The sequence below is a fragment of the Muntiacus reevesi genome, chromosome 4 (genome assembly GCF_963930625.1).
Source record: "Muntiacus reevesi chromosome 4, mMunRee1.1, whole genome shotgun sequence".
Lineage (NCBI taxonomy): Eukaryota > Metazoa > Chordata > Mammalia > Artiodactyla > Cervidae > Muntiacus > Muntiacus reevesi.
Genome location: NC_089252.1, coordinates 72,340,594 through 72,358,324, shown reverse-complemented (window position 1 = coordinate 72,358,324; position 17,731 = coordinate 72,340,594). Strand labels below are relative to the sequence as shown.

At 45.1% G+C, this 17,731-nt stretch overlaps 1 protein-coding gene and 2 non-coding genes across 3 annotated transcripts; all 3 read right to left on the bottom strand.

The window, feature by feature from the left end:
- Positions 1 to 2,341: 2,341 nt before the first annotated feature.
- Positions 2,342 to 16,040, bottom strand: RPSA (ribosomal protein SA). Its single transcript, XM_065933075.1, has 7 exons — positions 16,020 to 16,040; positions 14,553 to 14,718; positions 13,348 to 13,466; positions 3,770 to 4,015; positions 2,901 to 3,029; positions 2,613 to 2,778; positions 2,342 to 2,488 (listed from the first exon to the last, which is right to left on the bottom strand). Exons 2-7 carry the CDS (start codon positions 14,683 to 14,685, stop codon positions 2,394 to 2,396), a joined length of 888 nt encoding a protein of 295 aa, XP_065789147.1. The 5' UTR covers positions 14,686 to 14,718; positions 16,020 to 16,040; the 3' UTR covers positions 2,342 to 2,393.
- LOC136168082 (small nucleolar RNA SNORA62/SNORA6 family) lies at positions 3,561 to 3,710 on the bottom strand. Its single transcript, XR_010663236.1, has one exon. It is a non-coding gene; the product is annotated as a small nucleolar RNA SNORA62/SNORA6 family (small nucleolar RNA).
- LOC136168081 (small nucleolar RNA SNORA62/SNORA6 family) lies at positions 13,537 to 13,687 on the bottom strand. Its single transcript, XR_010663235.1, has one exon. It is a non-coding gene; the product is annotated as a small nucleolar RNA SNORA62/SNORA6 family (small nucleolar RNA).
- Positions 16,041 to 17,731: the final 1,691 nt, after the last annotated feature.

Genomic DNA, 17,731 nt, shown 5'->3' with positions numbered 1-17,731 from the left:
AAGTTAGACACAACTTTCACTTCACGAGGTGTTAGGGATGGGTACTCAATAATGCCATGATGCACCAACTGGCTTCCCAAGTGGCACTAGTGCTGAAGGATCCACCTGCTAGTCCCGGAAATACCAGGGACAGGTTCAATCTCTGTGTCAGAAGATCCCCTGGAGGAAGGCATGGCAATCCACCAGTACTCTTGCCTGCACAACCCGTCAGAGCCTGGAGGGCTGCTACTGTCTGTGGGGTCAGAGCCGGACACAGTGAGCACGCATGAAGCCTGCTGACCAGCCAGTGTAGTTCGTGTATGGAGGTATGGTTACCAAAACCTTTATGGTATTTCCTCTTTATGGTACGTTTGCAAAACACCTTTAATCCTACCCAAGCATTTTGTTAGCTTTTCAAGAATAAAAAGTGTTTTACTGCCTCTTCAGATGCACAGCCCATAGCTGCATGACTTGGTCCTGCAGAAATGTCTGGCTGAGTGTACTGAGCTCAGACAGAATGTCCTTGTATTGATTTATAAGAAATTAATTCTCAAGCCTTTCTCTTTGATGCTGACGTTCCTCCTCCATGTATTAATTCCAACTAGATGTTTGTGTATATTTTAACTGCTGTTTCCCAAGTTCTGTCCAAGTCAATTCTACATGTGTTTTTCCAGTTCAATTTCCTCTCCAACATTCTTTTTCTTCTGCCCTCTGTTACATAGTAAGCTATTTTTTATTTCTAAATTACAAAAGCAATTACAGTATTAACCTTTAGACACTGTTTCAAAAACTATTTACAATAGATTTCTTTATGAAAACATTAAAAGAAACAATCTTCCCAAAGGGATTTTGAAACAAGTATCACACCAGCTTGTGAGGCCCTTGTGCAGAATCTCTCTTGTGGGCTCCAGGGGACTCCATGGCCTGATAAAGGGTCCCAGGTCCCCAGGAGAACTTCTCCCAAACGAGTCTCTCCCTCCTATAGCCGGGCACTGGCATTTTAGACAAACCTTTATGTTTACATCCTCACTTCTGATACAATAAAGAATGGTGTGCTAGATTTATTAATTGCTAAATTACCTCGAGAGGCCGAACAGGGTGATTCTCAGGTTATTCTTAAGTGAAGCCCACTGAACTCAGCACAGGGAGGTGTCCAGAAGGTTCTCCATTAGTAAATGAGCTCAATGTAGGTTTGCAACATATTTTTCATAGACGGAATTTGGTAATACAGCCCTTGCCTTGTGCAAAATGTGGACTGCTCAGGCAGGGTCAGAAACACCATGGCCGTGGTGCCACTCACCACTGCCTGTCTGTGTTAGTTAGGGATCTAATAGGATCACTAGTTATGAAAGTAGAATTTAAAGTATCCCAAGAATATAGGCATATATTTACCAAAGATATACAAACCTCTCTGAGTAAGATAATACTGATAAACTCAATGCTGTAAATCAATTCTGTGCTAAATTATAGTCAATGCAATCCCATTTGGCTATATGATGCAGCTGCACTAGGTTAACATGTGTATGATAATGTAGAAGGCTCAATAGTTAATAACCTAGACAGTAGAAGAGAGGCCTGTCCCACCTGGTGCCACAGTGGAGTAGAAACCCCAGGAGAGAGGAAGGACAGGGTGGCGCTGGCCTTAGCACAGACACAGAAGAGCAGTGGAAAGAGGAGGCCACATCAGACCCTGCAGTTTTAAGCTGTTAAGAAAGGACAGCACTTTCTATAGAAAGTGCTAAAGACTGTGGCTGTGTTTTCAGAGGATTTCTATTGGTGATTGTGAACCTAGAGTGAGGAAATTTCTGTGCACCAGGATCTGTAAAAAAAAAAAATGTTCAGAGAAGCTCTGCTGGTAATGGCCGCAACATGGAAGCAAGCAAGCCACAGAAAATATGATTCCATTTATACGCTGCTCAAAACAAACTGAAGAATTCCTGATTTAATCACTTTACCTTTTTCAGAGGATGGCAGGAGCAGAGCTCATGACTTCAGAAGCCAGCAGCGAGAATAGACTTTCCCAATCTTGGCACCTTGTACTTGGTAACCTGTTTAATTGGCTTCAGAGGTTTTAACTTGACCTTTATTCTCCAAGAATACACAGGTATGTCTATTAGATCAACTACATGCAATGACATATTTTACTATTTAAAACTATCTTAAAATTATACACTAAGGAATGACAGTGGGCCACAGGCCCAGACTCAGGACCGGCTGCCCTGAACCACAGCCCCATGAATACTACCCTCTGCTGAGGACACCTGGGCCCAGAAACATCTCCTGCCCCTGGAGCCACACACTAGGCTGAGCAAGGCTTCATACCAGGCGGGTCCATCCCATAGACTGAAATAAATGAACAAAATTTTTAGAAACGGTTTATTTTCCACCTTGGTGGAAGTCCGTGAAAGAACAGCTTACGACCACTCTGTGGTGGTTCCTACCCATTCAGTGGCCTGAGCGGTGGGAGCTGCAGACCAGTCTTCAGTGGAAGGCTGAGCACTCCAGTCTTCTGTTGAGAAAACACAAGAAGGTCATCAGCCACACCCCCAGATTACTTTTGCAATCCCACCCCACCAATCTGCTTGTATTCCTACAGACACGTTAGGCCGGATGCCCGTGATCTCGATGCATACCCGTGGGGAACTGCTGAATCGGCACGGAAGGCACCTGCACGCCCTCGGACCAGTCTGCCACCTCGGGCTGAGTGGCGGTGAACTCTGGGGCTGGAGCAGTCCATTCTCCCTGAAACTCCTCCTTGGTCACAGCCTTCTCAGCTGCTGCCTGCTCTTCTTTCTCAATCTAGTTGAGGAAAGTATTTTTAGTTTATATGCAATGACAGATTAGTTTCTGTTCTTGGCAGTAAGAAGTATCCAGGTATGTACTTATGTGAGTGACAATAGGCCTTTGTGGACGAAGCTCACCTCTTCAGGATCTCTGTAGAAGTAGAGATCCGGCATGACCTCCCATGGGTGTTCTCGGGAGATGGTGCCACGCATGCGCAGAACTTCCCGGGCGAGCATCCACCACATGAGACCCACTGAGTGCGCTCCCTGCAAGAGCACCAGGTTATTAAAGTGATACTTGGCAAACCCCAAACAATCTCCATCTAACCCCGTTCCCCATGGTACCATGTGAGTAGACATGTCTGTTAGTTTGAAAGTGTGTGTAGGACAGCAGAAACTAACACAACACTTACAATTGTACTCCAATTAAAACAATTCAAAGTTTGTACCAAGACTGTTCTCCATCTCTGGTTCTTAATCTTGTCTGCCACTGGAATCATGGGACAGTCTTAATTAGACTCCACTCTACACAACAAAATGGGGTCAGTGCCTGAATACTGGTAGAAATAAAAGAAAACCTCTGTCCCATTCTTATGTGTAACCAGGTTTGAGATCAGTGACAAATGACCAATTTGAACCATAGGTAACCCACCTTTTTAGGATCTCAGAGCAGGATACATCAACTGAGAAAACAGAAAAGTCAAGTACTGCCTGAAGAGTTAGGAATATTGAAGAGAAAGCTATTTTTTAAATGTTTTCATCTCTCCTTAAATAAGCTCTCATTCCTTAAAATCATAGTTTTGTAGCAAGTATTACTATCCAACCCCACTCATTGGGCCAGAGACCCTCGTGGTGTTAGCGAAACACTTGCCCCTCGTGTAGCACACTACCTACACTTGTGAGTCCACGGGCCAGCAGCCTCAACTCCAAGCTCTAACAATGTGCAGAGGGAGGCCCGTGGCTGGAGCGCTTAGCGGCCAGCTCCAGTGCAGTCACGCACTTGTTACCTTGTTGTTGCATGGGATGGCGATGTCCACGTAGCGCAGAGGAGAGTCTGTGTTACACAGAGCAATGGTGGGCAGGTTAACGTAAGAGGCTTCTGTGAGGGGCTGGTGGTCAGCCCTGGGATCGGTGACCACCAGAAGCCTTGGCTCCCTGAACGCGGCCTGGATCTGGTTAGTGAAGGTTCCCGGAGTGAAGCGGCCAGCGATGGGAGTGGCTCCAGTGGCAGCCGCAAACTTCAGCACAGCTCGCTGGAAGAAGCAACAGAGTTAAGTGTCCCAGAGGTGGTACCACAGGAGCCCTGCAATGATACATGGAGCACCAAGTTTGCTATGTGATCAAGCTGGCTATCTAGCAGGAAAACTCCCCCAAATCCTTCCTCAAAACATCTAGTAGTTAATTGTTCTATGAAAAATCAAAGTGTTAGTCACACAGTTGTGCCTGACTCTTTGCAACTCTATGGACTATAGCCTGCTAGACTCCTCTGTCTGTGGGATTCTCCAGGCAAGAATACTGAGTGGGCTGCCATCCCCTTCTTCCAGGGATCTTCCTAACCCAGGGATCAACCCTGGGGGTCTCCTGCATTGTAGGCAGACTGTTCTCCATCTTCCACTTATTGCCTGGAAACATTAGAACAAAAAGAAAAACACGCTAAGCATGGCCCCACACCCAGGCCCTCTGCTAGGGATGCTCTTCCCTCAGGTTATCTGATGCTCACTACATCCTCACTTCTGCTGCTTCCACAGCAAACCGGCCTGGTTCAAGTACCACTTAGGAGTAACTGGGGCTAGTGACTCCTATATGTCCAAATTCCTCATGAGGCTAAAAAAATGACACAAAATCAAAACACACCATGTAGAATCTGACCACCAGAGCACTTCTGTAACCTAGGTAGTAAATTTTCCTTGATGGAAGCACAGACTGGTCATTGAGCTCATTCTACAGCAGTGATTAAAACCATCACCCATGTGTCTCACCAAAGAATTCCCAGTGACTAAGCCCGCCATAAGGGGAATAAATCCCAGGTAAAACACCTCTTGCAAGGAGGCCTAATCACGACAACTGAGTAAAATGAGAACTGAGAACTCACCCCCTCCGACAACTACAATAAAAATACACATATATTTGTATATGTATAAAGGTACATTTGTACGTCTAACAGAACACCTAGAACACCTGAAAGGGCAAGAAAGAGCTCCACAGAACAAGGTTGGAAAAGGCAAAAAGGAAGTGGGGCGGGACCAGCAGTCCTCTGGGGAGGTAGCTGAAAAAGAGGAATTGTTTCCTGCTACCCTGACATTCCCTCACTAGCAGGGGTATTAACTGGAACAAAAAGGGAGGTTCAGCAGCTCAGTACAAAGATGACTGGTTTGTGGGAGGCGGGACAGAGAGACCCGCAGACGGTCTGTGCCACCGCCCTGCAGTGCAGCCTGAGATGTGTGTTCACTTGAGTCCACGTGAGGGCTGAGTGCTGCGCTCAGAGGAGATACCAGGCAAGACTGGTGCTGGTGGGGGCACACACTGAGGACAGAGCGCAGTCCTGCTGCAGAGGGGCGCGCTCGTGGGAAGGGGCGGGCCTGCGTGAGAAGGGAAGTGCCGCTGGGCATGGCATGAGAAGAGGCGAGGTCGCCAGGGCAGCCCCTGCCTTTACTCACGGGCTCCAGTTGCAACCCTGGCCTCGCTGAACCCAGAGGCAGACACCACCAGGTTGCCAGAAAACAGAGGGGGACTGAAACTATAGCTGAGACCTAGGATCTAAGCCACAGCTTGGGATTAACATATACACACTAACATATGTAAAACTGATAGGCAACGAGAGCTACCACAGCACAGGCAGAGTTCCCCATGCAATACAGTAGGTGGCGTTGCCTATCAGTTTTACATGTTAGTGTGTATATGTTAATCCCACGGAAACAGATCTGAAGATGGTGATACACACACATAACTGGACACGACCTTGTACACCTACAACAAACACAGTGTTGTAAATCAACATTATTCCAAAAAAAAAATAAGTTCAGAAACTTTCCTGGTCAAGGGACTGGATCCCACATGCTACATCTAAGACACCCCATGGGGCAACAAGGGTCAAAGACCCTGGGTATTACAACTGAGAACCAGGGCAATGCAACCAAACAAATGAACACATAAGCATTAAAAAAAAAAACTTAGAAAATAAAAACAAGCTGTAATGTGAAAGGAGATTTGGAGTATTTCTTCTGACACTTCAATAAAATCCTGCCACCATGTGGCCATTTCGAGCCAACAGCAACCTGGAAACCAGGCCCCTGGGCACCTAGTATTTATTCACAGGGCCTGCAGGGCTGTAAATGACACCTCCCATCAGGAAATGTCTGCGGTGAGTAATTGGAGAAAAAGAGAAGCAAGAAGCAAGAGTCTCAGGATGCCAATTTCAACAGTTTAATCTCCCTCACACTGTGTTTAAGAGAAACACATGAAAAGAGGCTCAATATTGCTACTTTGCAGAGACATGCAAATCAGAGCTACACTGAGAAATGGGTTAGCACCTGTCAGGATGGCCACCACCCACATCTACAAACAATAAACGCTGGACAGAGCCTGGATTAAAGCTGTAGGGTTGTAAACTGAGGGTTCCTTAGTAAAGCAGAAACAGAGGTACCCTAAGACCCTGCCACCCCACTCCTGGGTGTCTTACCAGGAAGAAACCAGAATTAAGACACATGCACCCCAGAGTTCACTGCAGCCAAAATGCCCACCCACAGCAGCAAGGCAAAGGAGAAAGAAATGGTATCCAGGGACAGTGGAATATTACTCAGTCAGAAACGGGAATTTAATAAATGCCACTGGCAGCAAGCCTGGATGAACGTAGTGAGGATCACACTAAATGAACGAGTCACGACACAACAGGCCAACATCACCTTGTTAGAGTCACAAGCCTCTTTGCCCGACGCCAAGTGAGACCAATCATCTAACCATTACAGTTTGGAACAGAAAAAGATTTTTTACAGGTTCACACAAGGAGATGGACAGCGCATGCCCTAAGTACACCTAAAGTCACCGAAAGCTTTCAGCAAAAGCAAAAGGTGAGGGAGGGGTGTGGTTAGATGTTGCAAACTTCTTGGTGTCAGATCCTTTGCTTTTGAGGCCTGGTCATGGTCAGGTAACAATGTCCCTGTAAATCTACCAAATGAATGTTACTCTTTGTCTTGACGAGAAAGGGCAAGGTCGCAGTCCTGGCTAAGCGGTGGCAAATCTCAGCTGGCAGCTCCTTCAGGGCCAGCTCTCCACATCCTGCCCAGCTGTCACCCCCGAGGGAACCAGGCACCCAATCCAACTGGCCCTCAGCCTCCTCAGGCCACACAAAGCTGAGTGAGGTCTAGGTCCCACAGACTGCAACCCAGGCAGATGGCCACTGCCATCAGCTCACAGAAACAGGATGAGGGAGGGGTTCACCGCTGCCTCAAGGCCAGGGCCAAAGCTGGTGGAGGGCCTCAGTGAAGGCTCTGGAGCCCTGCAGGACGTAGCCCCCAGTCTGTCCCCCGGGCCCTCGCGCTCACTCGCTGGCCCAAGGCTGGGAGTCAGAGGGGCTCTGAGAAGGCCTGAATCTGCCTCCCACCACACACTACTGACCCCTGGCTGAGTCGCTTCCCTGATGGTCCCCCGCTGACAGCGGCTTGTGGGCGGGGCCCACTGAGGTACCCACCCACGGCCGAGTAAGGCCTGTTGCCTAGTAACCAGGAGGTGGAGTAATGAGGCACAGCAATGGCTGCCTGCGAAGGGCTGAGCTCATCTGTTGTTACAGTGACTTACAGGGAGAACCACAGAGTTGGTAGCATGAGTTTATCAGGGACAACCTCCCTCACAGAATTAAAAGCCAAACTTATGTTTACCATCAGGGAAAGCATAAATTAGGAGTTTGGGATTAACAGATTCACACTATACAACACCTACAACAAACACTGCATTGCAAATCAACTTGACTCCATGATTCAAGACGGCGAAGTAGAAGGACATGTGCTCACCTCCTCCTGCGGGAGCACCAAAATCACAACTAGCTGTTGGGGAACCAGCAACAGGAAGATGCTGGAACCTACCAAAAAGATACCCCACCTCCAAAGACAAAGAAGCCGCAGTGAGACGGTAGATGGTAGGAGGGCACAATCACAATAAAACCAAATCCCACACCAGCTGGGTGGGTGACTCGGACTAGAGAACAATAATACCAAAGAAGTTCTCCCAGTGTGGTAAAGGTTCTGAACCTCACATCAGGCTTCCCAGCCTGGGTATCCAACAAAGGGACTGGCAATCCCCAGGGAATCTGACCTTGCAGACCAGTGGGATCTGATCACAGGATTGGGGGAAACAGAGACTCCAGTCTTGGAGGGCAGAAACAAAACCTTGTGTGCAGCTGAGACTCAGGGGAAAGGTGGGGTGACCCCACAGGACACTGAACCAGGACCACCTGCCCATGCTGCAGGGCCTCCTGTGGGGGTGGGGGCCCGCAGGGGCTCACCACAGGGACGGGGGCACCAGCCTGACAAGGTCCCTCCTTGGCGTAAAGCCTCTTGGAGGTCACCACTAACCTGACCACTGAGCCTGCAGGCCAAAAAACTACCAAGGAGGCAGCACAATCCCTGGGAGCACCCATCAGCAGATAACTGGATTAAAACTTTACTGACCAAGGCCCTGCCACCAGAGCAGACCTAGTCTTTCCCACCACCAGTCCATTCCATCCAGAAGTTTATGTAAGTCACAGCCTCCTCCATCAGAGGGCAGACAGAGAAGCAAGCACAGGCCCACAGCGACTAAAACAAAACATTACAGAAAGTTAGTCAGCATGAAAACGCAGAAAGTTATGTCCCAGGTGAAGAGACAACATAAAACCCCAAAAAAACAAGTAAATGAAGTGGAGACAGGCAACTTTCCAGAAAAAGAATTCAAAATGATAGTGAAGATGACACAGGATCTCGGAAAAAGAATAGAAGCAAAGATTGAATAAGATGCAGGAACTGTTTACCAAAGACCTAAAACAGACAAATAATACACTGGAAGAAATCAGTAGCAGAAGAGGCAAAAGAACGGGGACCTGGAAGACAAAACGGTGGAAATCACTGCCACAGAACAGAATGCAGGAGAAAAAAAGACTGAAAAGAAATGAAGACAGCCTAAGTGACCTATGGGCCAACATTAAACATACCAATGTTCCCATTACAGGGGTCCCAAAAGGGAGAAAGGACCTGAGAAAATATTAGGAGATAATAGCTGAAAACTTCACCAAAATGGGAAAGGAAATAGTCAACCCATCAGGCTACCACCCGATTTCTCAACAGAAACTATAAGCCAGCAGGGAGTGGCATGATATATTTGAAGTGATGAAAGGGAAGAAACTACAACCAAGATTACACTACCCAGCAAGACTCTCATTCAGATTCGAGAGAGAAATCAAAAGCTTTCCAGAGGAGCAAAAAGTTAAAGAGAATTCAGCACCACCAAACCAGCTTTACAACAAATGCTAAAGGAACTTCTCCAGACAGGAAACACAAGAGAAGGAAAAGACCTACAGAAAATAAACCTGAAACAATTAAAACGGTAATAGGATCATACATTATCATTGCATTAATACATGCAAAGGATTAAATGCACCAAAAGACACAGACAGGCTAGGTGGATGAAAACAGGAGCAGGAAAGCACTCCGACTTACCACACCTCTGCTTGACCCTCCCATGTATGGAATTATCTTACATTAAGCTCATCATATTCCCATCACGGCTTATACTTGTAGTTATCTTTTATTTTATGATTGTGAAAACTGATAAACATCTTTCACTACTGTGATTATGTAACTATTACTCAATACCATTGTATCATGATTGGCCAACAGAAAAGTAATAGAATCCTGTACCAGCAAAACTATCATTTAATACAAAAACCTGTAATCACTTCTTAAAATCCAGATGCGCAAATCAGAATTATCTCAGAATTTTTTGAGTACAAATGCCCAGGTATTGCTTTATGTTTGCCAGTGCTCCAGATATGTTTCTAATGTTTAAAAACAACTGTTATGTGAGGATCTCTTACTCTTTTCTAGTTTGTTTCACTTTTTCTATTTCATATTCAGTGCTTCCATTTCATCTAGTTTATGGTTTCCAATTTCCCCATCTCTTTTTAGCTTAATGTTCTTTCTCAAGCATTTATGAAGCATGGTAGTAAAGCTTTTGCATAATATAAATAATATGCATAGTACATATATTTTAGAAGACTTATGAATTTCTGCCTAACTAAAAAGTGTATGACATTTTGATTCCACTTGTTTGACTTAGAAAATAGATATGCAAGAAGCTGTGCTTGCTTCGGCAGCACAAATACTAGATAATGCAAGAAGCAACAAAGGCTTACTGTATGGCACAGGGAGCTAGTCAGTATCTTATAATAACCTACTAGGGAAAACGGTTTGAAAAATGTGTGTATATGAGTAACTGAAACACAAAAATAAAGAATTCTACTTTTTGAAACTTAGTAAGGTTTATCTTTTAGCCAGTTTTCCCAAATGTTCTGTGGACATCTAACAGTCACATGTAAGATACAAAATTTACTATAACTTAATATAAATAGAAATATATTCTAACTAAATTATTAATGACATCATTCAAGATGCTCCAAGTCTTTTTTCTGCACTTGATAAAATATGCTCAGAGAAATGTTAATATGTCTCACTATATGATTATTTTTCTTTTCCCTTTTTTTCCCCGTTTTTCTTTGTCTCTTTGTTGTTAGGTGTCTAATGGTTTCTGATGTCTATCTTCTTTGTGAATAGCACCTCTTTTCACAGATCATCTTTTTCATTTTAAAAATAAAGTTACTGAAAAAATACTTTATTTCAATAAATAAAAAATTAGAAAAAAAAATAGACACAAGGCTTTGGGTGCTCATTCTGGCAACTTTACTGCTAAGTCACTTCAATCGTGTCTGACTCTGTGTGACCCCATGGATGGCAGCCCACCAGGCTCCCCCGTCCCTGGGATTCTCCAGGCAAGAACACTAGAGTGAGTTGCCATTTCCTTTTCCAATGTACGAAAGTGAAAGTGAAGTCGCTCAGTCCTGTCTGACTCTTCTAGTGACTCCATGGACCACAGCCTACTAGGCTCCTCCGTCCATGGGATTTTCCAGGCAAGAGCACTGGAGTGGGGTGCCATTACCACTTTCACTTCCAGGAACAGGAGTTACACCAAGGCTCTGGTTGCCTGAGTAGAAATCCTGTCACCGTGTGGCCATATTGGGCAACAGTAACCCACAAACTAGGGCCTTGAGCACTAAATAGTCACAAAGCCTGCAGAGCTGTAAATGACACCCATCATTAGAAAATGCCTGGGGTAATTAAAGGGGGGAGGTGGAATCAGTCTCAGAATGCCAATTCTGATGGGTAAATCTCCCTCACACTGTATTTAGAAGCAACACACGGAAAGAGGCTTGATATGCTCATTTCTAGAGACGTGCAAATCAAAACTACACTGAGGAATCAGTTCAAAAAACCTTTTAGTCACTCAGTTGTGTTCTTTGGGACCCCATGGACTGTAGCCCTCCAGGTTCCGCTGACCATAGAATTCTCCAGGCAAGAATACTGGAGTAGGGAGCCATACCCTTCTTCAGGAGGTCTTCCCAAACCAGGGATTTAACCTGAGTCTCCTGCACTGCAGGCAGATTCTTTACCATCTGAGCCACCAGGGAAGCCCGAGGAATCAAGATAGCACCAGTAAGAGAACAGCCATCTCCAAAACATCTACCAACAATAAATGCTGGACAGGGTGTGGAGAAAATACTCATTCCTAGTCTACTGGTGGGAATGTAAACGGGAAACGGCCACAACGGGGGTTCTTTAATAATGTAAAAACAGACCTACACACTCTTGGATGTCCATCAGGAAGAAACCAGAATTCAGACACATGGAGCCCAAAGTTTACCACAGTGATGCTACACACACATGCAACCCAAGGTTCACCGCAGTGCTGCTATTTAAACAAGCCAAAAGAGGCAAGCAAACAATATGCCCATCCACACAAGAACCGGTAAAGAAAAAATGGTAGCTCGGGACACGGAATGTCACACAGCCAGAAAAGGAGGATTTAATAAAGGCCACTGGCAGCCAGCAGGGATGAAACTAGTGAGGATCATACTAAGTAAACGGAGTCAGAGACTCAGAAGGCCGTTATATGACTTATAGGTAGAATCACAAAATCAGTACTAATGCCGTATTTACCAGGAAGAAAAAGTATAAGACAAACATATGCTATCACAGGGGGAAGAATGAGTTTAAGTTACACACTAATCACATATTAAATTCATCATCCACAACCTCCTGAATAGCACAGGAGCTCTACTCAACACTCTGAGCCCCCATACGGGAAGAGAACCGCAGAGGCAAGCATACATGGTAATTGGACAAGGTGCTGTACCCCTACACCCAACACCAACGTGTCAATAAAAACACAAGTATCAGGCAATAACAGACAAGCTTTTGAGTGTTTCTTCTGGCATCTTTCACTTTTAACTTTCAACCCAGGAACAGGAGTTGCAGTGAAGCGCTGGGTGCCTGAGCAAACAAACTCGAGCAGAGAAATCCTGCCACCTTGTGGCATTTTCCTGCAACAGCAATTTTCAAACCCCTCAGGAGCCCGCGGGGCTGTAATCAGACACCTGCTATCAGTAAATGTCTGAGGGGAAAACTCACTCAGCTTGCCAATACCAACTGGTAAATTTCCCTCATACCGAGGAACTGGTTCTCACTACTCAAAATGGCCGTCATCAAAATGGGTACAAGCAATGCTGGTCGGGGTGTGGAGAAAAGATCGCATGGTATCAGTGGGAATGTAGTGGTGTCACAGAGCAACTTTCAAAAAATGAAGGGGAAAAAAAGACAATGTTTATTAAGTTATTTTTATTCACTTAATCGGGCAAATATTCTTACTCTTGCTGATGTGACAGAGGTGGTGGTATCCTATCGACAGAAGCCCTCCCTGAAAAACTGGCATTTAATTCTAACTTTTTAAACTCAATATTTCAGTATTTTTTTTTTTTTAAAGAAATGAAACCTTAATGTAATTAAATTTTGGGTGCACTGTCTTCCCTGGTGTGTGTGGCCTTTCTCTCCTTGTGGTGGCTTCGCCTGCTGGAGAGCAGACCCTAGAGGGTGGGGGCTTCAGTTCTTGTGGAGAGTGGGCTTACTGCCCTGGGGCGTGTGGAATCTTCCAGGACCAGGGTTGAAGCCATGTCCCCTGCATTACCAGGCAGATTCTTACCACTGGACCATCAGGGAAGTCCAATGTTTCATTTAAAACCTTCAAAGCTCACTGCTAAAAATGCCAATGAGCCACTTTTTCATTTCTTGAAATTCAGTGGCACAGGAAATACACAATGATACACGAATTTTAAGTGTCAGATGTGACGTGATAAATATGCTGACAATCTTTAATTTGGGGAATTCCTCCAACTCAGCCCAGTTTCAAATGTTTTTTGAATAAATTCTGGGGTTTGTTACAGCTTTTCTATATATCCCAAAACATCTGTAGGCTTTGCAGCAAAACCCACGCATACTGTTCCACAAACCTGGCCAGTATTCCTGGAGGATATGACACTGACATCAGCCGGGTTTTCAATGGCAACGATGGCCCGTGCTGCCAACAGAAGCTTCTCCCAGGTTCTCTTCAGATTTATGATGTAGATGCCTAGGGGAGGACACAGGGATTTCTTAAGAGCTAACCAAGCTTTGTAAGGTAATATTCTAAAAACATGAAGTCATGTGGCAGCGAGTACTATCAAACTCCAGTCATAGAGGCAAGCTCTACTGGTGTTAGCGAAAATCCTGCCGTTGATATAGCACACTTCCGACACTCAGCAGTTCATTGGCCAAGACTGGCCTCCACTCTGAGCTTTAATAATGTGCAAAAGGCATCTTTTCATTTCTGATCCTGTGTTAACCCACTCTCAAGCCTTCCATGCAGAATCCAAGAAGTTCGTTCTTATTTGTGGCCTACCATTATTTTCCTCTTGTCATCTACCATGCCAAATTTATCGTGAACTCCTTTAAACCATGCCACTCACAGGTGTAAATCCTTCAGTGCTTCTATCTCAGCAGAACAACTTAATGCACTCCAGTCTCATCAAAAGCTAATTTACTTTTTCTGATACATGCATTAAAACCAAAATGTTTGTTCTCAACTATAGCTCTACTTTCAGAAATCAGCTTTACAAACCCGTAATGGTAGCTACAAATTATAAGGCACTCTGGGAGATAAATTATTAGAAACCAAGCTATGGTAAAGCGTCCGCCTACAATGTGGGAGAGACCCAGGTTCAATCCCTGGGTTGGGAAGATCTTCTGGAGAAGAAAATAGTAACCCACTCCAGTACTCTTGCCTGGAAAATCCCATGGACAGATAAGCAGGGTAGGCTACAGCTCACGGGGTCGCAAGAGTCGGACAAGACTGAGTCACTTCACTTTAAGCTATTAAACTCTCTCCTTATCTTTACATTGTGCTTATTTAAAGCCCAACCGACAACACATAACCTACCAGTTTCCACTCTTCCACTGGAGTTCAGAATTTTTCCTTCAAAAACAATCGGAGCACTTAATACTTTTAAAGCTTCTTACCCATCTAAAGATCTATTTTCATTAGTTACTTGGTGAGAGCCCTCTAAGGTTCAAATTTCACAAAGCACTTCAACTCAGTACCACCTGTCAGAATAGTAGTGTCAAAACTTGTTCTTATAGCTGGAATGATCAAGCAAATAACACTAAAGCAATGACTGACCATCACTTTTCCTTTTGTAGATGTACTGTTCCATTTGGAAGTCAAGGTTGGTGCCACCTAAGTGGGTTCCTGCTGCAAGGAATTTGAGGACATCCTCCTCCTTCATTTGCAGGACATCAAGGGCTCCGGACATTGTGAAAGCTTCCCTTTAAGTTACGATGGGAATCTGAAAAACAATAGTTAACAAAAGTCTTTTAAACTCCATGGACTTAAATGGGATGGTACATTCTACTCTTGGGAGTCAGGTGACTTAATGTTTAAATCTTAACCACAGACCACACCTCCTACGGTGTCAGGCAGTGGGGTCAGTCTAGGGGGATGAAACAGTACAGTAACAGATATATGCCACACCTTGGAAAATCAAATCCTGCTCAGAGAGTGGCGTGGAGACAGACAAAACACCCAGGTAACTAAATGAAAATAGTGAATTGAGACTTTTTAATACTCAAGGTACAGAGGAGTTAGATGTGAAAGAGCAGCCATGTCTGAAAATATTCAGGTGGTGAGCAACGGTGATTGATGTAAATAGGCGTATTTTCAGGCAGACTGAAGGTGGTACCTTCGGCATTACTTCTGAGATTACTAGTTTTCCTTAAAATGAGAAAAACAAGGCCAGATCAAGGACAATTTCCTCAAACTCCCACCCCCTTTTTCTGTACTTAATGTGACCATGAAGCGTTAAGTATGGCGCTTACAACACGAACATAAATTAGATTTTGATTAAAGCTCGTCACACCTGAATAGGAAACCCTGCCCACAAATCCACAGGGCCTGGCCGAGCATACTAGCTGCAGGTGACTGTTCTTCAACCTCTCAGGAAGGGCGCTCGTAGAGGAAAATGGCTCTTAGAGCGCATGTGCGATGCTCTCCGGAACCAGGTGCAATCAAGAGCCCATCCAATTTCAACAAAGTGTACTTCGCCCCAATCAAGAAACCTCCCATCGAAACCACCCATTAGAGAAATCACCTCAGTCTGTTATGACTTCCTTTGCATTCTTTGTCCAAATTATTTTGAACCAAGAGATCAGAAACGTGTCGTTTGATCTTTCCAGTAAGAAAAACCTCGTCAAGAACGTTAACTCCTGAACACCACGAACAAGGAAGAGACCAACTCAAGTAAATGGAGAAAACTGGAGCACAAGCCTCAGGATTTACAACCGAGCGTCGGGATCTGAGTCAAAACCAGCGCAGAGCGTAGGGTGGTCTCTCTGCACCCTCTGCCACCCGCACCCCGGCCCGGGGCCTCCGCGGCGGGAGAGCAACCTCTGCCCGCTCCCGAGGCCTTGTGGGAACGGCCCGGCCCGGGCCCGGCCACGTGTAGGCCGCCGGTCTGAGCGTGAGCGCGCCTAGTCAAGAGACTAACGGACTCCGTCGGCAGGCTTTCACCCAGGTCCTCCCATACCTCTTTTGGACAGGAAGCTTGTCCTCAAGGCCCTGGGAGCCACCGGCAACCCAAAAGCAACTCACCGAGAACAACGCCGTATGGACCCCTCTCAGGGCAGCGCCGAAAGGACTAGCGGGCGGAAGTGACGTCCTTATATAGTCCGCGTCCAGCCAGTAACAACGAAAGCTCAGCGGAAGCTCGATGAAGGCGTGCATCCTGGGGGCGGGCCTTCCTCCGGAAGACGAGCTACGGCGCTAGCGCGGACGCTAGCGAATGGCGGAAGTTGGAGGGTTGATTGCCGCAGTCGGGTTTCGAAGAGGGGTGCGGTCCGGAAGGGCCAGCAGGGGATTGGCGCTCTCACTCAGCTGTGTGTACTTACGCGCTTGAGCGGGTTCCTTATTTAAACTGCATTTTTCTTTCGTGGAAAAGCACTGAACAAACCTGTTTTGAATGAACAAAAGCTGGAGAAGATACTTTGCGGTTTTTGGAGGACAAATTAGCAGTGTCTAATTCAGATTTTTAAAGAGTTCTGTTAATGGTAAGTTTCCCGCTTAAAAAAAGGAAGACTACATGGATGGAATGCATGAGAATTTTTTTCGTAGAAAAAAATTGCGATAGCAATTATTAGCTAATATATATTCCGACCAATACCATGCAGCCATATAAAAAGAATTAAAATATATTCTATAGTTCAAAAAGGAATTACAGGATGAGGGCGATCATTTTGAAATTTGGAAGCCCTAGGTATTAAACGACTATAAAGAAATAACCAGTAGCCAGATTGTTAATTATACAGTAGGTTTGAAGTTTGGTTGCACTTAGAATCGCTTGGAGAGGTTTTAAACATATGGCCAACGCTAAACTAGAAGAATTTAGATAATTTTATCGTGCACCCAGGGTGGGAACTACGGATATACAAGTAGAGAACTGGGTAGGTTCTTGGCCTCGAGTACTTTTTAAATTTTCTTTGAGGAACACAGGTTTTTAAATTGAAATAAAACAAACACTGCATTTAAATAAAGAGCTGACATACAAGCAAGGGAATAAACTTAATTGTGGCTTTAAGCATCCTTAGAAACTGGTGCAAGTATCTGTAGACAAAAAGGGGGGAAACTTGAAAGGCTGGCTTTTAGGGACAGTTTTCAGTCACTGCAGGACTTTCCTGGAGGGTGTTCTAGGACACTCCCAAACTATTTCAGCAGCTCCCTCCCCAGTGCATCATAGAATCTCCAAAATACTTCCATTCTAACAGCTGGGAAATTGTGCTGTAATTATATTTAGGTTTTGTTTCTCCACAAAATACTTCTTTTCCACAAAACAACTGTCCTTGAGAAGTGCGAAGCATGATGAAAATTTTCAGCAAGGAAGCAAGTTATCTTCAAAGGTGAAAATGTATTATAGTGATAGTAAGCCAGAGTGAGGAGTCCTCAGCCTAGGGGGCACTTGTCAAACTGTGGTGGCTCCCCAGCCAAGTGTCCTCCCTCCCACCTCAGCCTCCTGGTCCTCCGCACAAGTTTCTCCACTATTTTTTATTCGTACACATTTAAAATAAAAATCTCAGCCTTTCTTTTGCAAACTTTGGTTCCTTGGGTCTGTATTCAAAAAATAGTAAAAACTGGGCTTCAATTTCTTTTTCAAATATAAAATTGTGCCAGGGACTATTTTGGGGGAAGGGGGGTGGCTATATTTCACATGGCATTGAATGGCTAGGAGATTCTGTACTGATTTGAAGCTGAGAGAAATATGGGGTGGTTAGCTGGCCCCAGGCATCAAGTTCATCTTGGGCCATCTACCT